Here is a 26,881-nt window from a genome sequence, read left to right on the forward strand (position 1 = left end):
TATGTGGGAGACTGCAGAATGAAGTAATGTGGATGTTCCTTCTCTGAGATCAAATTTACTATCAATTTCAGTGGACTACAGAGCACTGTGGGGAGGTTGTGGAACAGTTCAGAACGGTTCAGTCTGGGAAGACACGATTTCCACTGAGGATGCAACCACCACTGAAGATGCATGCGCAGAACAACAGTTCGTTCTCGCCCCAAGAGCTCGGGTCGCAGTTTTATCCCTGACTTCCGTACAATGATCCAAGATGGCGTGGCCCATGATTCAAAAGCAGATTCAAGATGGCGGTTTCCGGCTTCCCCTGCAGCGCCGCGCGTGACCGCCGAGGCCACGCCCACTTCCGTCTACTGCGCCTCGGCATGGCTGCTTTAGGAACTGTGCTCTCTAGTGAGTGGGTGTAGGGTCGGTGGACTCGGGAGCCCTTAGGGATCGGGTCCGGGACGCCGGGCCGGCGGCGCGGTCTTTCCCCCAACTCTGCCCTATTTTCCCAGCAGGTGTCCGGAGGCTGCACCGCAGCGCGGCGGCGTGGGCGGGCAGCCAGTGGCGACTCCAGTAAGTGCTGGGATGGGGGGCTCTAGGGTACCAGAAGCTGGGCCAGGTCCTCATGGAACTGTTTTTCTCCACCCAGGCAGGGCCTGGCTGCCAACCCCTCCGGCTACGGGCCCCTTACGGAACTCCCTGACTGGTCATACGCGGGTGAGTTCTGATCTGACAGCTCTAATTCAGATTTTCCCCTGGACTGGGGGGCGGGGATGTCAAGGTGGGGGCGTGTCTGAGTGGAAAACGTATTGAACTTATTTGGAAAACGGAGTTTGGGGAAAGAAGCCGTCTTGTTTATTTTGTGAAGTAAACTTGGAGTAAGAAAGGTAAACCTAGGGGGATCTTCTTGGCTTGTGTAGATAAGTAGAAGGTAATTCTGACTTGGGGCACCCCGGGGTGGGAGGGAGTGACAAGAGTTTTACCTTTCTTAAAGGGAAACATGGTTTTTGAAAAGTTAGGAAGTGCCACACTTCTGTGTGGTGAGTATATTTTGAGAATTTGGTACCTAATGCAGGGAGAGCTGTCCGAAAGGCTGTAGAAATGAGCATCTCAGAGATATAGAAGGGTGAAGATTGAGGATGGCAGACTCCCCTCAGAAAAGTCTTTTTTCTTCACTTAGAGAGAGAGAAAATAATAGATATTAGCCCTAAAAGGGAGACCGTAGCCACTCTCTTATGGGACTCTAGTTTATAGGTAGGAAAATTGAGGCCTGCGGAAGTGAATTTCCTGTGATAGCTAGGTAGTGGCAAAGTTAGGACTAGAACTGACCAGGGGCTTGACCTCCTTCACAACACAGAGACCTGAGTATTAATATCCTAGTGTATTCTCTAGGACTTCCATCCTCAACCCCTGAGCCACAGCCCGGTACTGGTCCGGTCAGTGGCCTGTTAGGAACACCGACACACATCACCACCTGAGGGCCCCCACCATCTGAGGAAAAATTGTCTTCCATGAAACCAGTCCCTGGTGCCAAAAAGGTTGGGGACCACTGCTCTAGGAGTATGATCCTGCTTAATTGGATAATTGGTGCCTGAGGACAATGATGAAGATTCTTTCTACTTGTGGTTTATTGTAGGAAGCCCTAGGATCTCCTTGTAGTAGTACCAAATATTGGAAAGACTGGAATTATATGTACCTCTTTTTTTTTTTTTTTTTTTTTTTGAGACAGTCTCACTCTGTTGCCTTGAGTAGAGTGCCGTAAGGTCAGCCTAGCTCACAGCAACCTCAAACTTCTGGGCTCAAGCGATCCTTGTGCCTCAGCTTGCCGAGTACCTGGGACTACAGGCACCCACCACAACCAATGCCCAGCTAATTTTTCTGTTTTTAGTAGAGATAGGGTTGGTCTTGCTCTTGCTCAGGCTGCTCTCGAACTCCTGAGCTCAAGGGATCCTCCTGCCTTGGCCTCCCAGAGTGCTAGGATTACAGGCCTGAGCCACCGCACCCAGCCTGTAGCTGATTGTTAATCCAAGCTAATTTTGTGGTCTCAGACAAGTTACTTAATTTAATCTGATTCTTAGTTTCCACGTCTGTAAATGAAGAATACCTGTCTCATATAGTTCATATAAGGATAAAGACAACCAATGTAAAGCACCTGGCATACACAATATTGTTTCCCTTTCCTGATAAAAATACCTCTTATCTGTCTTGTCTTCAAACTTTTGGGTAGAGTTTTCACTGTTTCTTTCTTTCTTTGTAGAAAGTAAGTGCCCTTTCTCCTCATCTCCATATAAACTACTTGAGGTCAGATACCACATCTTTTCAGCAAGGCAGCAGATATTTATGAATTTTTATTGCATGCTTCTGTCCCTACACTATACTATGAACAGCAAGAGGTAGCGATACAGTCCCTGATCCCAAGGAACTTGAAGTTTGGCTGGGAAAACATGCACATTTTAAAGAATAGACATTTTTTAAATTATATAATAATATTTCAGTACTCTGCCCCATTCCAGAAGGATCTGGGATGCCTAAGTGACGCTAAAAACAATAGTATGATAAATGTTGCAAAGCAAATAGATGAATATTAAATGGTATGAACTTCCTTCAGAAGAGAGAGCTGATGGAGTTGAAGAGGTTAGACAAGGGTTTCTATGAAACTTAGGGCTGAGTGGGCCTAAGGATGAGGACTTGGCTGAAAGGAAAGGAAAAGAAGGCATTTCATTGTGGAGTAGGATAGAATTTAGCAAAGACTTATAGTGAGTAGAATAGTGAACACATTGCCTGAGTTGAAGGGTTTCTGAAAATGAAAGTCAAGTCAGTACAGCAGAGGACTTTGAATTCTGGGCAAGTAAGAGTTAAGTGAAATAGAGTAAGAACATTCCTAGGTGGTTATTCTTGGTGGGTCTGTCATACCCCACTCTTGAAGACGAGGGACATATTTTAGGATAATTAAGCTATAATGGGTGTGAAATGGAAGAGAAGAGGCAGAGATTGGTTCTTCCCTCATTCCTATCACAATATGTGGGCAAGGTGCTGCAGACCATCTCTTAACATTTGCCTCTTCTCTCACTGCTATCTGTAGATGGTCGCCCTGCTCCCCCAATGAAAGGCCAGCTTCGGAGAAAAGCTGAAAGGGAGAAGTTTGCAGTAAGTGGCCAGTTTCCCAGCCAAGGCTACCTGTGTGTAATTGGAGGGAGAAAATTCAAATCATAATTTATCTTGAACTGTGTTGCACCTTAGCTAACGTGTACCCCTCATACCAAGGTTTTAACAGCCAAAGGTTTTTTGTTTGTTTTCTTTTTGGTTTTTTTGTTTTTGTTTTTCTTTTTTGGTCTTTGTTTTTTCCTTGAGACAGGAAAAAACTCGCTCTGTTGCCCTGGCTAGAGTGTAGTGGCATCATCATACTGCTACTCACTGCAAACTCAAACTCCCAGGTTCAAGTGATCCTCCTGCCTCAGCCTCCTGAGTAGCTGGGACTATAGGTGCACACCACCAGACCCTGCTAATTTTTTAATTTTTTCTAGAGGCAGAGTCTCACGATGTTGCTCAGGCTGGTCTTGATCACCTGGCCTCAAGCAACCTTTCTACCTCAGCCTCCCAAATTGCTTGGATTGCAGGTGTGAGCCACCGTGCCTGGCTCCAGCCAAAGGTTTTAATAGCCCTGTGAGAAGAGAGGAAGAGAATGAGGCACTCCTAGGGCAGGAACCAGTAGTAGACATTCTGCCTTACATTTTGCTGCCCACCTTCTGCTTCCCAAGCCAGGACTTGGTCCCACCTTTTCCCCAGTCAACAGTATCATTTTCCAGCTGAAACCCAAACCTCTGACTTTGTGAGTAAAAGAATATATGATGCAGCACTTAAGCCCCAGTTGTTATCCACACTGTTTTCCTGTCTGTTTCAGAGACGAGTTGTACTGCTGTCACAGGAAATGGATGCTGGATTACAGGCATGGCAGCTCAGGCAGCAGGAGAAGTTGCAGGAAGAAGAAAGGAAGCAGAAAAATGCTCTTAAACCCAAAGGGGCTTCACTGCGGCACCCACTTCCAAGTCAATAAAAAGCAACTCTTGCCGCCTTTTCCCAGCCTCTCCCTAGCTTTCTTTTCTATCACCCAGATGCCTCATCCCAGCCAGAAGAGAGCCTTTATGTTCCCCATCTGTCTTCAGGACAATAGATCTTGGACACAAGGAAGAACAGGCTGTAAGATCACTGCCTAGGAGGCTTGGCTCAGTGCCCTCACCCGTGCCTCCATTCTAGTTCAGTTGAATCTTGCTCTGGGCTTTCTTACTCCCTTCTTTGCAAGCCATGGTACTGGCCCAACTATGAACAATAGCTGCTCTGTAAACATGACAAAGGGACAGCAGTTTTTCTGGTTTTAGCCAGGCACTCAAGCCTTTAACAGCCCATCCACAGCCCAGGTCATGTGCAGTTGGCATCTAATAAATGTTTTGATGAAAAAGGCTTTCTAGCTGATGTCTTTTTCTTGGCAAGCAAATGGTGTCAGTTTTCCTAAGGTTTAGATATGTGGTCCTGGAGGATATCTCCACTGGGAAGGCTGATGTGGGAAGAACCAGACATGGGTGTTGCATGTTCTGCTGAAAGAGATGGGTTATGAAGTCTCCATGGTTCTGACTGCATTCCAGAGTTTGGCTGAAGAGGGACCTATACCTCCCCACCCATTCGTGTAGGGGAGCCCTACACAAGGGCTCAGCCCTCAAACAGTCATTGTAGGGTAGGTATCTAATACCTACGATATACCTCCCACAAACCTGAAAGCTGCGCAGGACTTGGAAAGCCTTTCATTTTATTGATCATGGCTCCTCCCATGAATTCCAGGGGCAAAGGGCCTTTGTTCCCATTCTAACGCAGAGAGGGATAGTTCCCTAGTTCCCCAATCCCTTGACTTTCTGAAGTTTCCTACCTGACCTAATTTCTGTCCACCCTCCTTTATTCTTTCCCTTGCTTTCTTCCCCACCCTTCCTCCCCCTACTACCTCCTTCCCCTCTCACTGACCAAATGCAATTCTTGAATCTTAGATTTCGCTGATGGTCGAGTTTTTTGTCTCCCACACTTTTCCTGCTTCTGTTGTGCTGCTTTTCTAGATCTGCTTCTCAACCTCTTATCTGTCTTGCTTTCTCACCGCTTGCCCTCCCCCTTCCCTGCATACCCCCACCTTTTGTTCTCAGAGTCAAGTAAAACCCTGAAGAGGTATATTTTACTCTTTAAGGTATTGCCTCCATTTCCAGTGTAGAGGCGGAACTAAATCCCAAAGTCCTAACTCCCAGTCCCTTCTTTTCCAACAATTTCACTAAACTTGATTTGCTTTTGCCCAGACTCCATGGCCTTGCACCCCTTTCCTGCCCAGCCAGTTCTAATTTAAGGAGTAGCTAGATTACAAACGACAATAATAAAAGGGAACACATTAGTCTTTCTACAAAGATGGACCCCCAGATCCAGTGTGGTTGTGGGGTTTGTTACAGTTTGGATGTTTTGGCAGGAAAGGGAAGGTCAGAGGTGGTTGTCTACAAGTCCCAGCAGATAATCCCCCCAGCTTCTAGTAAACTGGCCCCTTCTCCCAATCCAGGTCTCATAAACATGGAAGACCCCACCACCGCGGCGATCCCAGACTCTGAGCTCCTTGTTGGTCCTAGCCACTGAGCCTCCCAGTACTTCCCACTCTGAGGTGAGACAAATGCTGAATACCAGAGGAATCAAGCCACCCAAAATATGCTTAGATGGGGAAAGTCTCCCACATCCCGACCCCAGGATCCCCCTACAACACCCTGCTGTCGGCTGTGGCTTCAGCCCCTGCAGATGGCAGACTGCACCACAGAACGGCAACTTAGGGTTTTTTTTTTTTTTTTTTTTTTGGTTTTTTTTCCTCCAGCTCTTGGCTGTAATTGGATTCAGGCTGAAACAACCACGTCCCCAACCAGGAAAGGAGGCGGGGGCGGAGGAGAGGCTGTGGGGAGAAGGGAGGGACCATAGAAGAGGGCGAGAGAGGGATCCCGACCCAGTTCGCCGACTAAGCAGAAGAAAGATCAAAAAACGGAAAAAGAGGAAAAGAGCAAACAGGCACTTTCAAGAACAATCCTCTCAACTCCAAGACGACTACGCTCTAGGAATCCAAAATCAGTGCCTACAGAAGACAAAGGCACCCGAGGGAGTGGCGGCGCGACCCCAGGGCGTGGGCGCCGCCGCGGAGCCCGCACGGCCCCGCTGCCCCGACGGTCGCAAACCATGTCTCCCGCCCCACGATCCTCCCGCAGTCTCCTGCTCCCCCTGCTCACGCTCGGCACCGCACTCGCCTCCCTCGGCTCGGCCCAGAGCAGCAGTTTCAGCCCCGAAGTAAGTGAGCTCCTCCGGCCTTTCCCGGAGTCGCGCCCGCCGGGGAGGCGAGCCCGGGGGTCTCTCAGGGGACAACCCCCATTCGGAGAGGAGGGATCTCGGCTGCCGCAGGATCCCTCTCCCCTTCTTTACCCTCCTCTTCTCCAAACTTCCAAATCGATCCAACTTTTGCCTGCCTCCAACTCCCCCCACCCTTATCGCCGCCGACTCTCTTTCCCATTCCTTCCTTTCCTTGGAAGAACTTTACAGCTGGGACCGACTCCCCTCCCCAATTCCCCTGGCTTCTGCGCTCAGCTCTAGGACCAGTTGGGAGCCTGATAAACATCTGGACTCGGCTCAAATCCCGTGCTGTCCTGTTTCCTTGTCATGTGCAAGAGTTTGTTGTTTCTTCAACTTTCCAGCTCTCCGGCGCTCTCCCGCCCGCGCTCGCCGCGAGCCGGGCTCAGCGCGCCCTCCGCTGGGCGCTTTGGCTGCCCGGGGCCCCCACGCCTTGGCCTCCCCGGGAGGCCCAGGCCCTCCACCGATGCGTCTGCGGCCAGGTGGGGTAGAGGGTGGACAGCCGAGCGGCCCGGGCCCCAGCCCTCGTCCCCGAGAGGACCCCTCTGTGTCTTCAGTTCGGGGCCCCGGCGTCTAGGGTCGCAGCGCCAGCGCGCTGGCCGCGTTTCCGTGCACACAAAGCTCTCCTTGTGAGCCGGGGGCTCGGCCTGGCCGCCGCCCCCCCATTCCCGTCCCTCTGTCGGCGCCCTCAGGCCTTTCTTGTTGTTGTTGTTAATTGCTTTTTTGTGTTAATTGCAGGGAGACTGGGGGCGTCGCACGGGGAGTGGGGAGAGGGCCTGGCCCAGCGCGCCCTCACGCGTCGCGACTGACTCGGGCGCCCCCCCCACCCCCACCCCTTCCCTGATGGTGGCCCACCGGGCCCAAGAGGAAGCCGCGTGGGAGTTGTCTGAGGAGGTTTTTCCTCTCTGTCTTTTATTTTGGGGTGAAGGTGGGAGACGGATTTAATGAGCTTCTTATTTTGGGCCATCCCAACCCACTCAGCCGGGCAAGGGCCCGGGTGCGGTCGGGAGGGGCCGGGAAGGGTCCAAGATGGGGGATGGGATCTGGATTTGCCTTCCTCTGCTCTGGTCCCAGACCGGTCCCATGCCGGGAGAAAACTTCTCTAGAAAGAATGCTCTCTTTCTGTCCCTGAAGGGATCCGAGGCTGAACTGAAAATTGTGGTTCTGGCACTGGAGGTGGGAGACCCATCGTGGTGTGCTCAGAGACCAGTGAGAGTGAAAATCTGCCCTGGGGCTGGGGGCTAAGCCTGACTGTCAGGGAGAAGAAGTCATTCTCTTCCCAGGCCTGGAGTTTTCATCTGAGGCCTGAAAGGGAGAGCCCCTAACAAAAGGAGCCTGGGCATTTGGGAGGCTGCCCGCTGCCAACTTCACTGCCCTGCCTTTTTTCCCTCCCCTGCCCTGCTAGGCCCCCTAGGGGAGGGGCGGCAGCCCTGGCTCTGTTTTAAGTGGGTCATGGGCAGTCCCAGTGCCAGAACCACCATTTGCTTCTGGGCCATGTGAGGGTGGGAGCCAGAGGGAGGGAAGAACAGGCCCAGAGGATAAGATCCAGGGCTGCTGGAGAGCTGGAGACCCCCCCCCCACCCTGTTCAGGACTCCTAAGCAAGGTGGGAGGTGTTCCTTGACTTTCCCCTAGGGGAATACCTTGCATCTCTCACTCATCAGGCCAGCCAACTGAGTTCTTTGACCCAACATCGTTGCTTCTACTCCAGGCCAATCTGGAAGGAAAGCTGGGGTGGTGCAGGCCTCAGGCAGCTGGGTCCCTCCCACCAGGCCTCCAGAGTCCTGCACCAGCTCCAGGACAGCCCTGCCCTCCCCTCAGCCCGTCTGGCTCTGGGCCCTTCCTCCCACCCAGCCACAGACACAAGAGTCCTCTCTTCTGTGGTTTCGACCTCATACTCTCTGTAAGGGAAGAAACTTGCCTAGGCCTAGGAGGAAGAGAGGGATGGGCACACTTCCTTTCCAGTACTTATGGCTTTCTTGACTCCAGGGAAGTCCCTTACTTGACTAAGCCTTCATTTTTCTCTATAGGGTATGGTGTGGAGGTTGTGGGTGTGAATATTTAGACCTGCCTACCTTCTTGAAGGACTTATGGGAGAGGGATTTATCCCTGAGCTCCTGGATATGGATTCCCAAGTCCTGAAACAGCTGTTCCCCCACCAGGGGTCATAAGCTTGGGGTGTGTGTGTTTATCCTACAGGTGAGGCTGGGGGCAAAGGGAGTTTCCTGCATACTTGGGCACAGGCCACAGCAGGCCTCCCCCAGGCACTGGCTGTGGCATCAGCCCGCACAGGTCAGGGCAAGCCTACAGCTCCTGAAGAGCAGCCTGGGACTGCAGCACCCTGCTTGGCTCTCCTCTAGTACACCAGAGGTTAAACTTCTCTCCTTCCACTACCACTGAGGAGGGGTTCTCAGAGCCTCAGAGCTGGGTGGTACTAGGGCTGTTCTTGCCAAGCCTGTTGGCTGGGAAAAGGCTGGGTTGTTTACATCTGGGGCCCTAACGCCTGTCAGTCTTGGGGGATCACTTCCCAGAACCATGTTGCAATTCTTGCCCCTATGGGCTCAGGTCCCCAGTCAGCTGCTCCTGAGTCACCCCGAACTCTCATGCAAGAGCACTGCTCCATCACCAGGGAAGGGCCACATGGAGATCCATCCTAATGACCTTGAATAGGAGATGCAACACCCAATAGCAGCCTCTACCCCTCTCCCCTCTAAGCCCCTGTCCTGGACAACCTGCAGCCCTTCTCTGGAATCCCTAAGAAGGCAAGGCTGGAGCAGAGACCAGAGCTGTCTGGGTAGTGTCTTCTTCCCATGAAAGAATCCAAGTATCTTCATATTCCATGTATAACTTGGCCTATTTTACTTTTCCGGCTTTAGAAAAACACTCCATTGTTCTTACAATAAAGGCTGACTTTCTCCTCATCAGGACTTTGCGGTGTGTGTACCTTTTAATCAAACACCAAAAACCTAACTTTAAGGCAATATGCCAGCCTTTATATTATGAACAATTCACAACATATCTGAAATAAAATACAGTCACCAAGCCTCCCACACCACCTCCATCTCCCACTCCTACTAAGAACATTAAATGGGACTTTAGGTCCTAAGCCATAGGTCAGATTCTGCTTGGATGGGGACAGTAGCAGGATTCTGGCTCCAGCTGGACCACACCTCCCACTACATCCAAAGGCCCCAGCCTCTCCTGTCAGCAGCCAGCCTTAGCTCTAGCTTCTTTTCTGCCTTCCTTTCTAAAAGGATCTCAGCTGTGAGGGTCCTGGAGACATGGCACCCCAGTCCCTGAAGGGCTTCATGTCGGCCCAAAAGTAGAGCCCTCTCAGCCTGTCACTACACCTCCCCACCCATCGTGGGCACAGTCCATTCCCAGGTGGGACGTACTGTAGGACTTTGCAAGAACACTGACAGAGGGGAAAGGTGCTGGAAGGAATCACAGCTCTGAGAAGATATCCCAGAACTCTATTAAACCGCCAGGAGTGTCATCCTCAAGAGAGCTATAGCCAAAGTCTGGAGCTGTAGCTTCCCCACCCCTGGTTTGAGCCCACAGCCCCAAGGGGATAAGCCATACTGGGGCCTGGGCCAGAGTTCAGGACTAGCCTGGGAGTTCCTCCAGACCTGCCGCCAGAGCCGGGCTGGGAGCCCATTGCCCTTTCTTCTCCAAGGCAAGGCCATAGCCAAGTACTGCCGGGAGGCAGAGGAACCCTGTGGGCCAGATGGGGATGCTCTAAGCTACGGCTCTTTCCTTATAGGCCTGGCTACAGCAGTATGGCTACCTGCCTCCTGGGGACCTACGTACCCACACACAGCGCTCACCCCAGTCACTCTCAGCTGCCATCGCTGCCATGCAGAGGTTCTACGGTTTGCGAGTGACAGGCAAGGCTGATGCAGACACCATGAAGTAAGTGCTAGACCCTGGCAGGAATTCTGCCCAGCACCCACTGACAGCACTGCGCGCCAGAGATGTTGCTACCTGAATGCCTGGCTCCTGGCCTCATACCTCATCCCCACATGCAGATCCCAGCCCTCTCATGTTCACCCTGACCTCCTAACCTGGGCCTTCCCCCACATGGACACACACAGCGAGCCTTGCCCAACACTGACGCTGGAGACCTTTCTCTTCCATACACTGCACTGACCCCAACCCTCACACCCCAACCCACCCCAGGGCCATGAGGCGCCCCCGATGTGGTGTTCCAGACAAGTTTGGGGCTGAGATCAAGGCCAATGTCCGAAGGAAGCGCTATGCCATCCAGGGCCTCAAATGGCAGCACAATGAGATCACTTTCTGGTGAGTCCAGTAGGCAAGTGCCCTTTCTCACATCTGATTTCCCTTCCCTCTCAGTTGTGCTTATGCAGAGACTCGGAGGCCTCTTGCCCTACTCCCCTCTGTTCCTGGGACGCATCCTTGGGAGCGGGGAGGAGCATGGCTCTGATCCTGGAGAGAGGTGCAGCCATGGGGGCTGCGCTCCGGTGCCAGAGAGCCAAAGCCTGAGGATCCCTAAGCCCTCAGTTCTCCAGGCAGAGGCATCTGCGTGAAGCAGCGGCAGAAGGGGGGTCAGGCACAGGTGGCTGGGCAGTTCAGACAGACCTGGGAGAGTGCAGGGAAGGAGAATTTTGCCCCTTGTTATCCTAACACACCCCCATCCTCTCCCCACGTGGCTGGACCTCAGCATCCAGAATTACACCCCCAAGGTGGGCGAGTATGCCACATTCGAGGCCATTCGCAAGGCATTCCGTGTGTGGGAGAGTGCCACACCACTGCGCTTCCGCGAGGTGCCCTATGCCTACATCCGCGAGGGCCATGAGAAGCAGGCCGACATCATGATCTTCTTTGCCGAGGGCTTCCATGGCGACAGCACGCCCTTCGATGGCGAGGGCGGCTTCCTGGCCCACGCCTACTTTCCGGGCCCCAACATTGGAGGGGACACCCACTTTGACTCTGCTGAGCCGTGGACTGTCCGGAATGAGGATCTGAATGGTGAGCGAGGTAGCCCCGGGACTTACTCTGGACTTACTCTGAACAGTCACTTGTAGGGGGGTGCTTCTCCCTCCTCCCAAATTCTCAGAGCTAGAAGGGACTGCAGAGATCTCCTGGTCTGACTTCTGACAAGAGCAAGAATCCTGTTCTGAGCGATTTATATCTGGCCCCTTCTCACCCACTGACCGGCTTTCCAGTCAGACTTTAAGGCATCCTCGTCACCCACTTTTCCAGGCAAATGTTATGTCTAGTCCCTGAGAGAAACAAGCCCAGAGAAGGCCTCAGCTTCCCTTAACACAGGTCTTCTTGGGATGGGAACCCTGCCCCCGAGCACTCTCTCACCTCCGCCCACGGGAGGTTGCTGACTGGCTTTGTGCCTTAAATGCCAAATAGAAAGCTGGACCTCAGGATTCGGTCGCTTTGGGTGGAAAACCTGACTTGGATGTGAACTGAAGCCTCTGGTGGAGAAGCAGGGAGCCCAAGGGAAGGGGCCCAGGTTGCCATAATAGCTGTGCCTGTCCCTCCAGGGAATGACATCTTCCTGGTGGCTGTGCACGAGCTGGGTCACGCCTTGGGCCTTGAGCATTCCAGTGACCCCTCGGCCATCATGGCACCCTTTTACCAGTGGATGGAAACAGAGAACTTCGTGCTTCCTGATGACGACCGCCGGGGCATCCAGCAGCTTTATGGCGCGTAATCCAAGCCCACCCTGCTTCTTTCTCTGTTCCTTATCCCCGCCTGGCCTGTGCATTTCCCCTCCCTCATGCCCTAGTGTCCACACTCCCACCGGACCCTCCCTCTCTCAGCTCCCACTTTCAATTGCACCTTCTCTGTCACCTCCTGGCCTCCTGGATTGCTTCCGCCTCCCCCAGAGGCCCATCATGGCTTTCCAAGGGTGTTGTCTGCCCATCTGTCTGTCCTTCCCTTTCCTACCCCGCCCAAGTCTGAAGTGCCCCTCGTGTTCTCTGCCCCAGGGAGTGAGTCAGGATCCCCCACTAAGATGCCTCCTCAACCCAGGACCACCTCCCGGCCCTCTGTCCCTGATAAGCCCAAAAATCCCACCTATGGGCCCAACATCTGTGACGGGAACTTTGACACCGTGGCTGTGCTCCGAGGGGAGATGTTTGTCTTCAAGGTGAGAGGAAGAAATGGGTTGGTTTGGGGGGCAAAAGGGATCTATGGTTGGAAGGCTGGTGAAAACGACAATAGGAGGACTAAAAACTGAAATCTGGACAAAGGGCAGTGGGGGAGCCTTGGGGACTGAGCCAGAAGTCTAAGCTACAGGACATAATGTACTCTTCCTGTGTTGACTGGCTTCCAGGAGCGCTGGTTTTGGCGGGTGAGGAATAACCAGGTGATGGATGGATACCCCATGCCCATTGGCCAGTTCTGGCGGGGCCTGCCTGCATCCATCAACACTGCCTATGAGAGGAAGGATGGCAAATTTGTCTTCTTCAAAGGTAACCAGGCACTGCATGTTAGTCTTTGGGAATGGGGAGGGTCCCCCTGGAAGAGCTGATTCCATTTGACTCCTTCACAGACCCCAGAGCCCAAGTTGAACCCAGATCCTGCCCTTCTCTCTCCTCTCCAGGAGACAAGCACTGGGTGTTTGATGAGGCGTCCCTGGAACCTGGCTACCCCAAGCACATCAAGGAGCTGGGCCGAGGACTGCCTACTGACAAGATTGATGCCGCTCTCTTCTGGATGCCCAATGGAAAGACCTACTTCTTCCGGGGAAACAAGTAAGACCTAAAGCCCTTAACCCCAGGCCCTTAACCCTCCTTCCTCAGAAACCACCACTACTGTCCCAAATTCCCTCACTTCTAGAGAAAAGCCCCCTTTAGCCCCAAGATATTTCCCTGGAGAAGGAGCTGGCTGAGCCTCTGCTGTCACCTAGCAACAGGCAGCCTCCTTTGGGCACTGTGTGAGTGGGATGTGACCGGGTCGCCATTTCAGACCTGGTCATTTGACGCTTCCTGCCCCTAGCACTGAGCTTCCACCCCAGCAGCCAGGCACTGTCATTAAGGACTGCTGGTGGCTCCTTGCAGCCTGGGCCCTCCCTTCCACCCCCACCTTCCGCCACTTTCAGCAGCAGGTCCTCATTACTCAAACCCTGCCTCCTACCCTATCCACAGCCATCCCTGCTCACTGCTGAATTCAGCCGTGGGTCCTGCTGGCCTCTGAGGACATGCCCAGTGTCCAACCACTTTCCCTTCCCCCCACCCTCAGGTACTACCGATTCAACGAGGAGCTCAGAGCAGTGGACAGCGAGTACCCCAAAAACATCAAAGTCTGGGAAGGAATCCCTGAGTCTCCCAAAGGGTCGTTCATGGGCAGCGATGAAGGTGAGAGGGGCAAGGGGGGCGTCCACGAGAGGAGGGTGGGAATAGGGAGTTAAGGAAGAGCAGGGGCGAGGACTGAGAGGGTGTCCTGAGCAAAACAGTGACAGTGATAACAGCAGTGGGGTCCTTACCCACATGCCCGGCACTTAGCACTGGGCCAAGGAAATCAGCTGAGGAAACTGATGCTCGGAAAGACTGAGGTGACTCAGCTGGCCCTCACACTAACAGAGCTGCCTTTGCGCCTCTCCTGTCCCCTCTCGGGGTCCTCTCTTGGACCTGCTCCGCCTTGTCTTGTGCCTTCCTGACCGCGGTCGTGTTGGCCTCCTGCAGTCTTCACTTACTTCTACAAGGGGAACAAATACTGGAAATTCAACAACCAGAAGCTGAAGGTAGAGCCAGGCTACCCCAAGTCAGCCCTGCGGGACTGGATGGGCTGCCCATCGGGGGGCCGGCCAGACGAGGGGACTGAGGAGGAGACAGAGGTGATCATCATCGAGGTGGACGAGGAGGGCAGCGGGGCAGTAAGCGCGGCGGCCGTGGTGCTGCCTGTGCTGCTGCTGCTCCTGGTGCTGGCGGTGGGCCTCGCGGTCTTCTTCTTCAGACGCCACGGGACCCCCAAGCGACTGCTCTACTGCCAGCGTTCCCTGCTGGACAAGGTCTGACCCCCACCGCCGGCCCACCCACTCCTACCACGAGGACTGTGCCTCTGAAGGCCAGTGGCAGCAGGTGGTGGTGGGTGGGCTGCTCCCACGTCCCGAGCCCCCTCCCCCCAGCCTCCCGTCTTCTCTCTGTCCCCTGGCTAGCCTCTCCCACCCTCACCCCTGGCATTGCGTCTTCCCTAGGTGGGTCCTCTGAGGGCTGAGCGGGAGGACGCCCCTTCCAGCCTCTGCCCCTCGGGGGAACCCCATAGCTTGGTGTGTGTCCAGCCCCATCTGAATGTCTTGGGGGCTCTGCACTTGAAGGCAGGACCCTCAGACCTCGCTGGTAAAGGTCAAATGGGGTCATCTGCTCCTTTTCCATCCCCTGACATACCTTAAACCTCTGAACTCTGACCTCAGGAGGATCTGGGCACTCCAGCCCCGAAAGCCCCAGGTGTACCCAATTGGCAGCCTCCCACTACTCTTTCTGGCTAAAAGGAATCTAATCTTCTTCGAGGGTGGAGACCCTGAGAAAGGTGAGGGTGTGGGGACTGCCCAGCCACCCTGAGACCGTGAGGGGAAAACTCAGAGAGGGTCTTCGTTGCTTGGTTGGTCAAGTTCCTCAAAGATCTGCCTCTGCTATGCCTGCCCCGGAGAACTTCCAAGGAAGGAGCCTGAGCCATTAAGGACTAAAGTGGGGCTGAAGAAACCTGTAGCAGCCCTACCCTTCTCGAATGTTAACCTTGGATGGGGCTTTCTCAGTTGAAAGAGCTGAAACCAGGGGCACAGCTACCAGGGTGAGGTGGGGCCGAGGGGAGAGGCCCGGGTCAGAGCCCTGGGGGTGAGCCTGAAGGCCGCGGAGAAGGAACCTTGCTCAAATGTAGCTAGCTGGGGCTGGGACCCAAGGACAGAGCAGCCAGAGGGGACAGGATGGGACCAAAAGGGGAAATGAGGAAGTGCAGCAGCAGTGGACAGGTGGGGGCGGGGCAGGCCAGGCCAAGCCAAGCAGAGGTGCACAGGGTGGGCCGTGGTGCCCAGAGGAGATGCGATGTTTGGAGCTCTCAGGAAGGGCCCTGAGGAAGGCACGCTTGCTCCTCTTGGTCCCCGTCCTTGCTGACCAAGTAGCGAGGTGGGAAGGGTGGGCAGCGCAGAGAAAGGAGCAGAGGGCATGCATGCAGGGACTGGGGACGCGGGGCCCTCATGGGAGAGGCCCCCAGAGGCCTGGCGGTGCTCAGTCTCAGCCTGCCTGGCCACCTCTGTGAGGGGCAGGAGCCTGGTTAGGCCCACACTCCCCTGATGCCACACAGCTCGGCCTGCCCTGCCTCTCCCCCCACCCAGCCCACACATTTGAAGTCTCCTTCGGCCACCAGAGGTGGTGGTCACGGTACTGGGGACTTGGGAGAGTGAGACCCTGTGGAGGCAGCGAGAGGAAAGGGACGTCAGGGGGGTGGGGCATGGGGTGGGCAAAATGGGGTGAACGGTGCTGGCAGTTCGGCTAAATTTCTGTCTTGTTTGTTTTTTTATTTTGTTTAATGTATATTTTTATTATAATTATTATATATGAATTCCATTCAAATTGTTCCTTTTTGTTAACAAGGGGCATGGGTAGGGGTGGGGGCGGGAGGGCAGAGGCATCTGACCCCAGGAACCTGCAGGGCGGGGCTGGGTCGGTGCCCTCTGAGGACATTTTGACCTTGTTCAACCTTTCCACAAAGAATAAACCGTGTTTCACATTTGCGTGGCTGCAGTTCCGTCTAGGGGTGGATGGGATGTGGTTAAGAGGGGGCTGGGAAGGGGCTCGCGTGCGTAATGAGCGGCGTTTTTCCGTGAGGTGGAATTTGGTATTTTTCATAAAGGAATATGTTTATTCTTAGCAGACTAAAGGGAGTCAGGGCCAGAGTGGGGGAGCAGGGTATACCTCACTGGGGGCAGGAGAGTGGCTGACGGAGCCCAGCTGCTCAGCCTGGCTTCAAAGGCTACCTTTGAGACCCAAGGCTCAAAGACAAGAGGAAGTGGTCAAGCCAAGGCCATTGGAAAATCTTCCTAAATTGCATTACCCTGTCGTGTGATCTGGCCGCAGACCCTCAGTTTCCTTATGCCTCTCTGCCTGAGGCAGGGGGATTCCCACGGTCGTATGGGGCTCCGCTGCTGGGGCAGAAGGAAACGAGGGGGAAAGAAAGGTGTTGCCCCACGGCCTATGAGGAGCAGCCTGTCTCTAGCAAAACAGATCTCACCCCCCTTACCCAGGAGAGCCAGGATGGTCAGGTTGGAAGGGCAGAATAACAAGGCTTTGTTTCCTCCTTCCTTACAAACTGCTGCCCCAGACAGGGTTCCCAGGCTGTCTACCCACCCTTCCTCCGAAACCAGCCTGGAGGGAGGAATCAGCTCGGTGCTGAGTCAGCTCAGCTGGGGGAGAGCTGGCCCCTCTCTCTCCCTGCTTCCCTTCCTGCCTGCCCAGGCCCCCTCCGCAGCCTGCCTCACAGAGCCCTGGCGCTGTCTATGCCAGTCAGTCTACCCAGCTGCAATTCAGGGCTGGTTAGTGTGATTGCTTTGGCAGAAGGGGTACCCCACCTTCCTGCCAGCCAGGAACCCTGACCCTATGCCTGGCCTTCTGCACCTTCCCTGCCAACAGCTGTTTGGCAGGGTCCGTGTGTCTCAGTGGAATTGGACAGCACCTCCCCACCACACTTGCCGGCAGGGATAGGACGTTGAGAAGGTGGCAGGGGGAAGTCAGGGGCATCTGGGGGTGGTGGGGCCTGTGCATGTGGCAAGGAACTCAAAGATGAGCTCATGGCCCCTTTGTGTTTTTGTGGTCCACATCTGGAGGCAATTACAGATGTTATCCAGTGGGAGTTTTGCAAAACACAGCTGGAGCCAGTAGAGGAGCCTGGGGAGGGGGGACTGCCAGAGGGAAGAGGAGGGGAGCCTGGGGCTCCCGCGCTGGAGTGCGGTTTCCCCATCACGAGGAAATTGTTTGGCCCTGATTCTGGAATCACAAGATGCTCTCTGGAGCCAAGGGGGAGAGAAGGGAATGGAGGACCAGAGACAAAGGGGGAAGAACTGGAAGATGGGCTTCACGAGCAGGGAGGGTTGCAGGGTGGAGGCTGCAGGGTCTCGTGCCTCTGACATGCTGGAGCCTGCCCAACCCACTCCAGTGACACTGCTCAGCGACCCTGGGAGGTGCCTCAGTGATCACAAGGCCCCACTGAGTGAGCTGCCAGGTCAGGCTGGGGTGAGGGGAGAGCAGAGGGCCCTGTGGCTTTCAAGAGACCTGCACACTTTGCTTCCACTGGCCCTACCCCGATTTGTCCATTGGGCCTGACCCAGTTTCTACGATTCCAAGTTCCTTTATTCGAAAGCAGCACATGTGAGCTGGAGCAGCCAGGAGGGAGCCAAGGGGAATCTGCAAGGAGGTTTGGGCAGAACCCAGGAAAGCTGGTGCTAGGAGACGCTGGACTGGAGGCAAGGGCCAAGGAGGAGCAGTACTCTGCCCACCCCTGAACCCCACACATTTGGAGGGGGGCCATGGACTCCCTTGTCATCTCCTCACCTTCTCCAGGGCTCCTGCCACCAGCTGGGCCCATGCCTCCAAGGCTGCCAGCCAGGTGCCGGGTCAGCGTGATGGGAAGGGAAGGGAGGGGAGATCTAAGAGGAGAGAGGACTGGGCAGAGTGACACCCGCACAAACTCTGGCTAGTTCTGCTGGTCTGTCACTGTTTCTCCCCCAGGGCCCCTTCTCTCCGCCATCTGACAGACTTCCCAGTCCTCTCTTTCCCCTCTGTATCTCTCCTTCCCCTTCTAGCAATGGGAAACTAACATTTGCTGAGGTCCTTACAACACATGATAATTATAGGCACTCACATTGCCCCCATTTTACAGATGAGAGAACTGAGGCCTAGAAAGATCAATGAGTTGCTCAAGGTCACAGCTTGTTAGTCCACATTTAAAACCCAGATCTGTCCGATTTTTTTTTTTCCTGTGCAGGTATTTCCTGGCAGTGTCTTGGGTGTCTCTTCCAATGTGAACCCTGTGTAGCTGGGTGTCTTTGCCATAGTGTGTGTTCTGGGGATCTGTCACCACACACGTGCTTGCTCACTGTGCTGCATGGCAGCAGCATTATAGGGCGCAGGAGTTCAGGGTAGAGGGTTCTTCCTCAGGAGCCCACTTGGCAAGCCCATCACCTCCCTTCTTGGGGGCAGAGGCAGTCACTCTGAGGGAAGGAAGGCGTCACCGAGACCCAGAGAAAGGGACTGAGACAATGGGTGGGGGCAAATGGCCGTGCACAAGGACCTGGAGGGAGGCGGAGGCCTTTGAGGGTGGTGCCCAGTCCCTAAGGCCCAAGGAAACCCCGGCCAAGACTGCTCTGTTGTCCTGAAGCCCCTGTACCCTCTTCCTATCCAGCCCCCCAAATCTGAGTTCACCTCCTGTAGGAGATCAAGTCTGCACACATAGCCTGACCCCTGGGGGTTTCTGCCTTCCCCCATCGGACAGTCTTGAGAAAGTGGGGAGACCAGAGGCAGCCTGCGAAGGGGGCTGGAAGGGAGGCAGCCCTGACTGGCCAGAAGCCACCTTCCAAATGAGCTCACACACATACTTTCCACCCTGGCCCAGGGCCGGTGGCTCAGCTCCTTCCAGGCCAGCCTTCCCCAGCCAGACCCAGCCCCCTCCGTCCTCCCCTGCCACAGTCCTGGCCCCAGGGGTTCCACAGCAAGATCATTGGGTACCCCAGGCCGGGGCTGTCACCACATCCCCAAGAAGCAGCTTCCTCTGCCTCCATGCTGAGGCCAAATGCCCCCAGAGTCCCTTATTCCTTAGCCGCTGGGGACTTTGTGGCTTAGAGGGGGAGGAGACCAGCTCTCTGTCCCCAAAGACTGACACCTGGGTAGGGAGGGACAGTGGAGGGGACAGAGGAGGTGGCAACACTGTGATAAATGGGCGGAAGGGCTTCCTTTGAGTGTCTGAAGTAGCTCATTGACTCAGGGACCAGGCCAGGTCTGGGAGCTGCCTCACCATGGGTCACATCCTGCTCACTCACTTGATTTCCCGCTAGGGGCACTTCCCTCACTTGGGGCAGGATGGGGTCTGGCTGGGGCAAGGCCAGGCTGACCACAGAGCAGGGAAAAGACTGGTGCCTCAGAAGGCCCAGTAAACTCACCCACACATGTCAGGCTCCGGTTCACTTTAATTTGTGCTGTTCAGAGACATCGCCCTTCACCCGGCTTCTAGAGACATGTAGCACCAGGCCAGAGGGCAAGATTAATCCCCCGAAATGCTCTCCTTGCCCATTCAGTGCCTGACCCTGTGCTGGCAGCCTGTGCTGCCCTGACTGTATATCCTGTCTCCCGAGGTTCTGTGAGTTAGGAAATTCAGATACAGCAGGCAATTCTTCCCATTTTGGACTCCAAAATTATGGCCACTGTGAGTGGATGACACATTTGTTGCCCTTCTATACCAGGCACTGATGGTTTAGGTCTATCAAGGAATTGCTATAATTCATAATAAATCTGTCTCCATCTCAACCACTGGACAAACATGTTTTGTCCTCACTTTTCTCACAAAAGGGTAAGATGATGCTAGGCACACAGGAGGCACTCAGTAAAAGTTCGTTGAGTTGAATTGCCAGTGGCAGTTGTGATTATATAAGTATTGTATACATGAGTACTGACCACGTAAGATAACAATTCATTGAGCTGGCCGGGCGCGGTGGCTCATGTCTGTAATCCCATGGCTTTGGGAAGCAGAGGCGGGAGGATCACTTGATGTGAGGAGTTTCAGACCAGTCTGAACAAGAGCGAGACCCCGTCTCTACAAAAAAATAGAAGAATTAGCAGGGCGTGGTGGCACGCGCTGTAGTCCCAGCTACTTGGGTGGCTGAGCCTGGAGTATTGCTGGAGCCCAGGAGTTTGAGATTGCAGTGAGCTATAATGACACACAGACTGAGACTCTGACTCAAAAAAAGAAAAATTGAGCTGTACACTTAAGTGCACACTGTGAACCTCACTGTATATTTTACCTCAATCTTTAAAAGGTTAAAAGAAAAGAAAGAAAAATATATTGAAGTAAAGAGGTTCATAGCCCCTGAATCCCCACTTTGCCCCTATAGGCCCTCCTCCCTCCCTGTTAGGTGTTAGCCTTCCACCCACAGCCTGCCCTTAATCCGAGAGTGGTTGGTTTCAGGTTGTGTGGACCCAGCTCTTCTGGAAATACCAAGCTTTCAGGTTGCACCCCCTGCCCAGCCTGCACCTAGAGGCTGGAGGGCCCAGCGGGAAGGTGTCTCTTCCCTACACCGCTCTAAGCTCCATGCCAGATGTCCCCAACTCTCTCCTCCGCTCTACTGGCTGTGCCCCAGAGGTCCTCCACCTCATCCCTGCACAAGACTGCATGTAAGTTCTGAGTGGAGGAAAGCAGGGAAAGGACCTAGAGGAACATCCACCGCACGCTGGCTGGGCCCACCCCCTCTACAGCAGAGACACACTAGGCAGGTTGGCGCGTTGGTAGCGCCCCCTTGTGGTGGGCATTGGGACTGCAAATGAACCTGGAGAACTCGAAGAGGCAGGGGCAAAGCCGGCCGCACCAGGGCCACGGATACTTCCCTTCCGCGTTTCCACTTTTCATGTTTCCACCATGGACACCTGTACTTAAAGGGGTGGGACTCTGGGCGAGACAGGCAGACAAGCCGTTCTTAGCCTTCCAGCTGCGGAGAGGGAAGAGTCAGAGTTTCCGTCTACTGTCCCCGTGCGGGGGTTGGTGGGCAGCCTTCACTAACTCCAGGAAGGGAGCGGGAGTGAAGTGGGTGCCGGACAGAGGCCCACGGGAGGGACGAGGGGAGGTACTTCTATGCCCTCTCCTCAGAGCCCCTCTGAGTTGTCACACTGCCCCCCTGTGGACGCCTCAAACACTGATCACTCCCCGAAGCCTGTCCCCTGGGCCCCAGGGTAGGAGTCCAGGGGAAACTCTGCCCTCCTGGACTGCAGAATGCTGTCACAGAACTCCCTTTGGCCAAGGCAAGCAAGCCTTTGTGTCCCCTTTATCTAGGAGTGGGACATTTCTGTTCCAATTCCATTAGGCCTGTGGAGATCATACCCAGGCCTCCTGGGGGGGCTCTAACCTGCACCCATCCTTCCGTCATCCCCACCCTGGGGCCAGAAGAATCCTTTGGTCCTAGTCTCACATTTCTAATTTTGTAGTTTAAAAAAATTCCTGTAGGTATCTTGTAAATAACACTATATTATCATGTTGTTTGTGCTAAAAGTTTGTATTTGTTAAATGTAAATATTTTCAAAACCATCTTAGTATTTCCTAATTTTGTAATATACCAGAGGCTCAAAAAATGGACATGACTGAGTCACTTCTAACCTCCAAGAGGTGTCTCCACCCCACAAAAGAACTTGTTTTTTGTTTTTTTAATTTTCTTTTGAGATACAGTCTCACCTTTTTGCCCAGGGGCTAGAGTGCTGTGATTTCCTCCATTTTTTCCTTTTCTTTCAAGCCCAAGTTTTTAAAAGCTGTCTACATCCTTCCACTGGTCATTTCTTTTTAACCTACCCTCTACATCTGTATCTCAACCCAAGCATTTGCTGAAACTGCTCCCTAAAAGGCCTTCACAACCCTTTTCTTCCCACTCCAGAGACTTTTCTCTGCCTGTACTTCCTTTAGCCTCATGTTAGGATCTAACACACTTTACTTCAATAAGCTCCCTTTGCCCTTGTCTTCTGTGAAGTTAGCCACCCTGAAACCCAAAAGTCACAGATTTGTCAAGGAACCAGGCTCAGACAGGAACAGAATGAGCAAAGAAGACAGCAGTAGGAGTAGGAGAATGAGCAAAGGTCAGACAGGTAACAGGGCAAGATCCCACAGGGCCTTGTAAGTCATTGTAAAGACTTTGGCTCTTACTCTTTTTGTTTGTTTGTTTTTCTTTTTTGAGACAGAGTGTCACTCTGTTGCCTGGGCTAGAGTACCGTGGCGTCAGCCTAACTCACAGCAACCTCAAACTCCTGGGTTCAAGCAATCCTTCTGCCTCAGCCTCCAAAGTAGTTGAGACTACAGGCATGCACCACCATGCCTGGCTAATTTTTTCTATATATTTTTAGTTGTCCAGATAATTTCTTTCTATTTATTAGTAGAGACGGAGTCTCGCTCTTGCTTAGGCTGGTCTCGAACTCCTGACCTCAAGTGATCCTCCCGCCTCAGCCTCCCAGAGTGCTAGGATACAGGTGTGAGCCACTGCACCCGGCCTTGGCTCTTACTCTGATTGAAATAGGAAGCCTTTGGAGTGGAGTAGAAGGAGGACATGATATCTTAGCACAGTGTAAATACTCATTATACTTTTAATAATTCAATATGGTCTGATCAGTAGAACAATCACCACTAATCCTTATATAATGCTTACTGTGTGCAAAGCCACCTTCCTTCAAAAAAGGAAAACTAATTCATCTTCCCTTGAATGTGGGCTGGACATAATGACTTGTTTCTAATAGAATCTGACAGAGATGACAGCGTGTGACTTCCAGAGTAATAAGCAATAAAAGACACTATGTCTTTCATTTTGCTCTCCTTCAGATCACTCATTTTGGAAAAAGCTAGCTGCCATGTTGTAGGATACTCAAGAAGCACTATAGAGAGGTCTGTGGGTGAGGAACTAAGGCTTCCTGCCAAGAGTCAGCACAAACTTGTCAGGCACATGCATGAGCCATCATGGAGGCAGATCCTCCAGCCCCAGTCAAGCCTTCAGATGACTGCAGCCCTGGCCAACATCTTGACTGCCACCCAATGAGAGACTCTGAGCCAGGATCATACAGGTAAGTCACTTTCAAATTCCTGACCAATACAAACTGAGTGAGGTAATAAATGTTTGTTTTATATTTTCAGCTGCTAAATTTTGGGGTAATTTGTCATTCAGCAATAGATAACTAATATAGATTTGGGCACCAGAAGTGGAGTGCTGCTGTGACAAACACCTAAAATATGAGATGACTTTGGAATCAGGCAAAGGGGCAGAAGCTGGAAGGACTTTGAGAAGAGTGTTTTTGGTTGTTTTGTTTTTTTTTTTTTTCTTTTCTGTACAAACAACTCCTAAAAGAGAAGAGTGTCAGTGAAAGTCTAAAATGTCTTGAAGTGACTGTTAGTAGAACCATGATGGTCTTTGAAGATGCAGCCAGTGAAGACTTAAAGGAAAGTGAGGAAAATGTGTTTTGAAACAGGAAGAAAGAAGATCCTTATTATGTAGCAAGTTTAGCAATGGTAGTTAGCCTATGGAGTAACAAGGAAAGTAGAAAATGTAGCTAATGAATGGGAAATCTAGCTAAAGAGATTTTCAGGCAGAGTGTTGAATGTGATACCTGTTTTTTGTTGCTGTTGTTGTTGTTTTTTTTGGTTTTTTGTTTGTTTGTTTGTTTGTTTTTGAGACAGGGTCTCAGTCTGTTGCCTGGGCGACAGTGCAGTGCATCATCATAGCTTACTGAAACCTCAAACTCCTGAGCTCAAGTGATCCTCTTGCCTCAGCCTCCCAAGTATCTAGGACTATAGGCATGTATCACCATGCCCAGCTAATTTAGATGGGGCCTTGCTATGTTGCTCAGGTTGGTCTTGAACTCCTGACCTCAAGGGATCCCCCTTGCTGGCCCCCCGACAAAGTGCCAGGATTACAGGTGTGAGCCACCATGCCTGGCCATTCCTTGAGTACAACTCAAGATCTGAGCATAATTTCTCAGAGCTCTTGGCTCCAACTGTGGGCTCTTTATTCTCTGCCTTCTGAGCCACCTTACTTTTCCCATAAAAGGTAGCCCATGCTTGCAGCTGTGTAGTTTTCTCAGGCTGCTTTTTGCTGTAGAAATTTGGGGGTCCGAAGGCCTCTTCTTATTTTGTATTGTCTCTGTCTCTTTCAATACAAGCTGCCAATATTTTCTGACAATACAATTATCTTAAAACTTTTGTGATTCTCCAGTGAATCTTATTGGAGTTTTCAGAATTTCTATGGAATAGTGACTCCTTTGTACATCCATTTCTCCTCTTTTCTGAATAGAAAGATCTATAGAGATTATCCTATGCTTGTCCCACATCCCACCATTGTATGTTGGCAGTGGAGGAGGGACAGAGAAGATAACTTCTCTTTTTAGTTCACAGGTCTTCAGATCAAGAAGAACTGAACTCAAGGAGCTTAAGAAATTAGTCCAGAGAAACCTTATCTGAAGGCCGGTTTTAGATGACAAGAGTCTAGAGTTCAAGCTGATATGGAAATGGGATGATACTTTTGGGTGCCTTGCAAGTGTTGAATGCATTTGCATATGTGAGGGACATGAATCTTTGGGGGCCAAAGGGTAGACTATGGTAGCCACCCTTCAAGATAGACCCCAATGATTCTTGCCTCTTAATATCTGTGCTCTTAGGTAGTCTCCTCCTACAATGCATACAGATGACCTGTGTAAATAAAGGGATATTGCAGAAATGATGAAGTGTGATTTCTGAGACTAGATGTTAAAAGCATCACATCGTGACTTCCACTTTTCTCTCTTGCATTGCTCATTCTGGGGGAAGCCAGCTGCCATGTCACCAGACACTCAAGCAGCTTGCAGAGATGCCCACAAGGAGGAACTGAGGCCTCCTGCCAACAGCCAACACCACCATGACTGCTTTTAGGACCTAAACCTACTTGCCAGGCATGTACGTGAGCCATTTTGGAGATAGATCCTTCAGCCCCAGTCAAGCCTTCAGATGACTGCAACTTCCCCAGCCAGAATCACTCAGCTAAGCTGCTTCTGAATTACTGACCCATAAAACCCATGAGAATATTAATGTTCATTGTTTTAAGCCACTAAGTTTTAGGGTAATTTGCTATACAGCAAAAGATAACTAAAACACCAATATTATCATCATCCCCATTTTATATAGAGAGAAAGTCAGGCATAGAGAAGTAAAACTGTTGCTATCATCATTCAGCTGATAAATGGAAGTACTGGGACTTAAGCTCAGGCAACTTACTCTACAGTCCAGTTCTTCTCCAGGGTTAGCTTTCATGCAACCACACCATGCTGTTCATTCACATGCATTTAGAACCAACAGAAAGGCCTAATTTCTATTTTTGTTTTTGTTGTCGTTGTTTTTAGAGACAGGGTCTCCCTATGTTGCCAGGCTGGACTCCAACTCCTGGGCTCAAGCAATCTTCCTGCCTCAGCCTCCGGAGTAGCTGGGCCTAATTTCCCTTTACAGGAACAACAAAAGCCGTCTATCCTTTTTGTAAGTTAGTTGTCTTTAACCTAGTTGTAGGATTTTGCATTTTTATCTCTTCTCTCATTGTAAATAGATCAGATACGTTGTTTAGGTTGTCAAGACCTTTTGATTCCTTATTTTGTCTTGTAGCTTTTGATTCCAATTTATGTCATCTTAAAATCTAATTAACTCACCTTCTACATCTTCAGATAATTAATTTTTTATATGTTTACTGGGACTCTCCAGATTGACGTCAATTTTGATGTGTGTGCTATGAATACATACTTCAGCCTGAGACTACTGGTTGTACTAATAGACAGCCCATATTTTCCTATTGGCTTAAATTCAGATAGTCTATGTTTATGATACTGCCAAAGTAATACTCCCCGCAAAAGAGAATGCTTTTAGAATGATGTGTCTAGTTCTTGGTGAACTATGCCAGGTACTAGTGATGAGTAATGATCACCTCTGTGGGTCAGGATCTGATGAAGAAAAGAAAACAGTCTATGCCAGATAGTTCAATAGAAAAAATTTAACAAAAGAACAAAGTCACAAATATGATGAAATTGCTGAAAACCAAAAGGGAGATGGTGAGGTAGCCCAGAGGTTAGCAACAGCAGGAAGCTGAAGGAATAAAGCTGGGAGGTAGTGTCACCAGAGCCTCAAGGCCGGGCTGGCTACCTAATGGGAGCTAGAACCACAGAAGATGGTTCTACAGCTCCTGCTGTAGACAAAGCTGCCCTGGGGGGATAGGGCATACCCTGGGTTCTCCTTCCGCACTTCTGCAGTCTCCCACTGGTGCCTCCTGCTAGCTGAACCTAGCCCAAAGTCACTTTGCAAGGGAACCTGGGAATGTAGTTTGCAGGAAGGGGCAAGCCAATGAATCTGAGAGTAGACAGGTGAATGACTAGCATCTATTCTAGCAATTAGCCAGGTGTTAAAGTCTTTGTTCTGAAGATTCTAGAATCTACCATGTTTAACACCAAGGACTCTGATCCAGACAACTTGACTCAAGTCTTGGCTCTGACACACTAGTAGTTTGATAGAGCAAGTTGTCCAAACTATCTATGACTCAGTTTCCTCAATTAAAAAATGAGGACAAAAATAACACCTACTTCCTAGAGGTGTGGTGAGGATTAAATGAGATAATATATATGAAGTGCTTAAAACAGTGCCTAGCATATAGTGAATACTCTACAATAGCTAGATATTATCATTTAAAAAACTAAACATCTGCCTTTTTTCCATGACTTCCACTATTTTTCATAATTCCTCAAAAATTTCCAAGAATATTTCCACAAGCACATTCCCAAAGGTACTTGA

At 51.8% G+C, this 26,881-nt stretch overlaps 2 protein-coding genes across 6 annotated transcripts; both read left to right on the forward strand.

Moving 5' to 3' along the window:
* The first annotated feature begins 357 nt into the window (after nt 1-357).
* Nucleotides 358-4,435, forward strand: MRPL52 (mitochondrial ribosomal protein L52). 4 transcript variants are annotated; one of them, XM_069463273.1, is made up of 5 exons: nt 358-390; nt 498-555; nt 632-699; nt 3,065-3,136; nt 3,884-4,435. In XM_069463273.1, the coding sequence occupies exons 1-5, from the start codon at nt 363-365 to the stop codon at nt 3,991-3,993; spliced, it is 336 nt and encodes a 111-aa protein (XP_069319374.1). In that variant the 5' UTR covers nt 358-362; the 3' UTR covers nt 3,994-4,435. The 4 variants fall into 4 exon arrangements, with proteins under 4 accessions (XP_069319374.1, XP_069319365.1, XP_069319356.1 ...); XM_069463264.1 differs by having other exon boundaries at nt 3,065-3,129; XM_069463255.1 differs by having other exon boundaries at nt 362-390; nt 495-555; nt 3,065-3,129.
* A 1,486-nt stretch (nt 4,436-5,921) lies between these two features.
* On the forward strand, nt 5,922-16,087 carry MMP14 (matrix metallopeptidase 14). 2 transcript variants are annotated; one of them, XM_069485350.1, is made up of 10 exons: nt 5,922-6,327; nt 10,146-10,294; nt 10,562-10,684; nt 11,067-11,374; nt 11,902-12,063; nt 12,349-12,509; nt 12,696-12,834; nt 12,966-13,116; nt 13,604-13,719; nt 14,047-16,087. In XM_069485350.1, exons 1-10 carry the CDS (start codon nt 6,220-6,222, stop codon nt 14,376-14,378), a joined length of 1,749 nt encoding a protein of 582 aa, XP_069341451.1. In that variant the 5' UTR covers nt 5,922-6,219; the 3' UTR covers nt 14,379-16,087. The 2 variants fall into 2 exon arrangements, with proteins under 2 accessions (XP_069341451.1, XP_069341442.1); XM_069485341.1 differs by having other exon boundaries at nt 11,902-12,067; nt 12,353-12,509; nt 14,047-15,837.
* The last annotated feature ends 10,794 nt before the right edge of the window (nt 16,088-26,881 follow it).

Source organism: Eulemur rufifrons, chromosome 2 (genome assembly GCF_041146395.1).
Source record: "Eulemur rufifrons isolate Redbay chromosome 2, OSU_ERuf_1, whole genome shotgun sequence".
Classification (NCBI taxonomy): domain Eukaryota; kingdom Metazoa; phylum Chordata; class Mammalia; order Primates; family Lemuridae; genus Eulemur; species Eulemur rufifrons.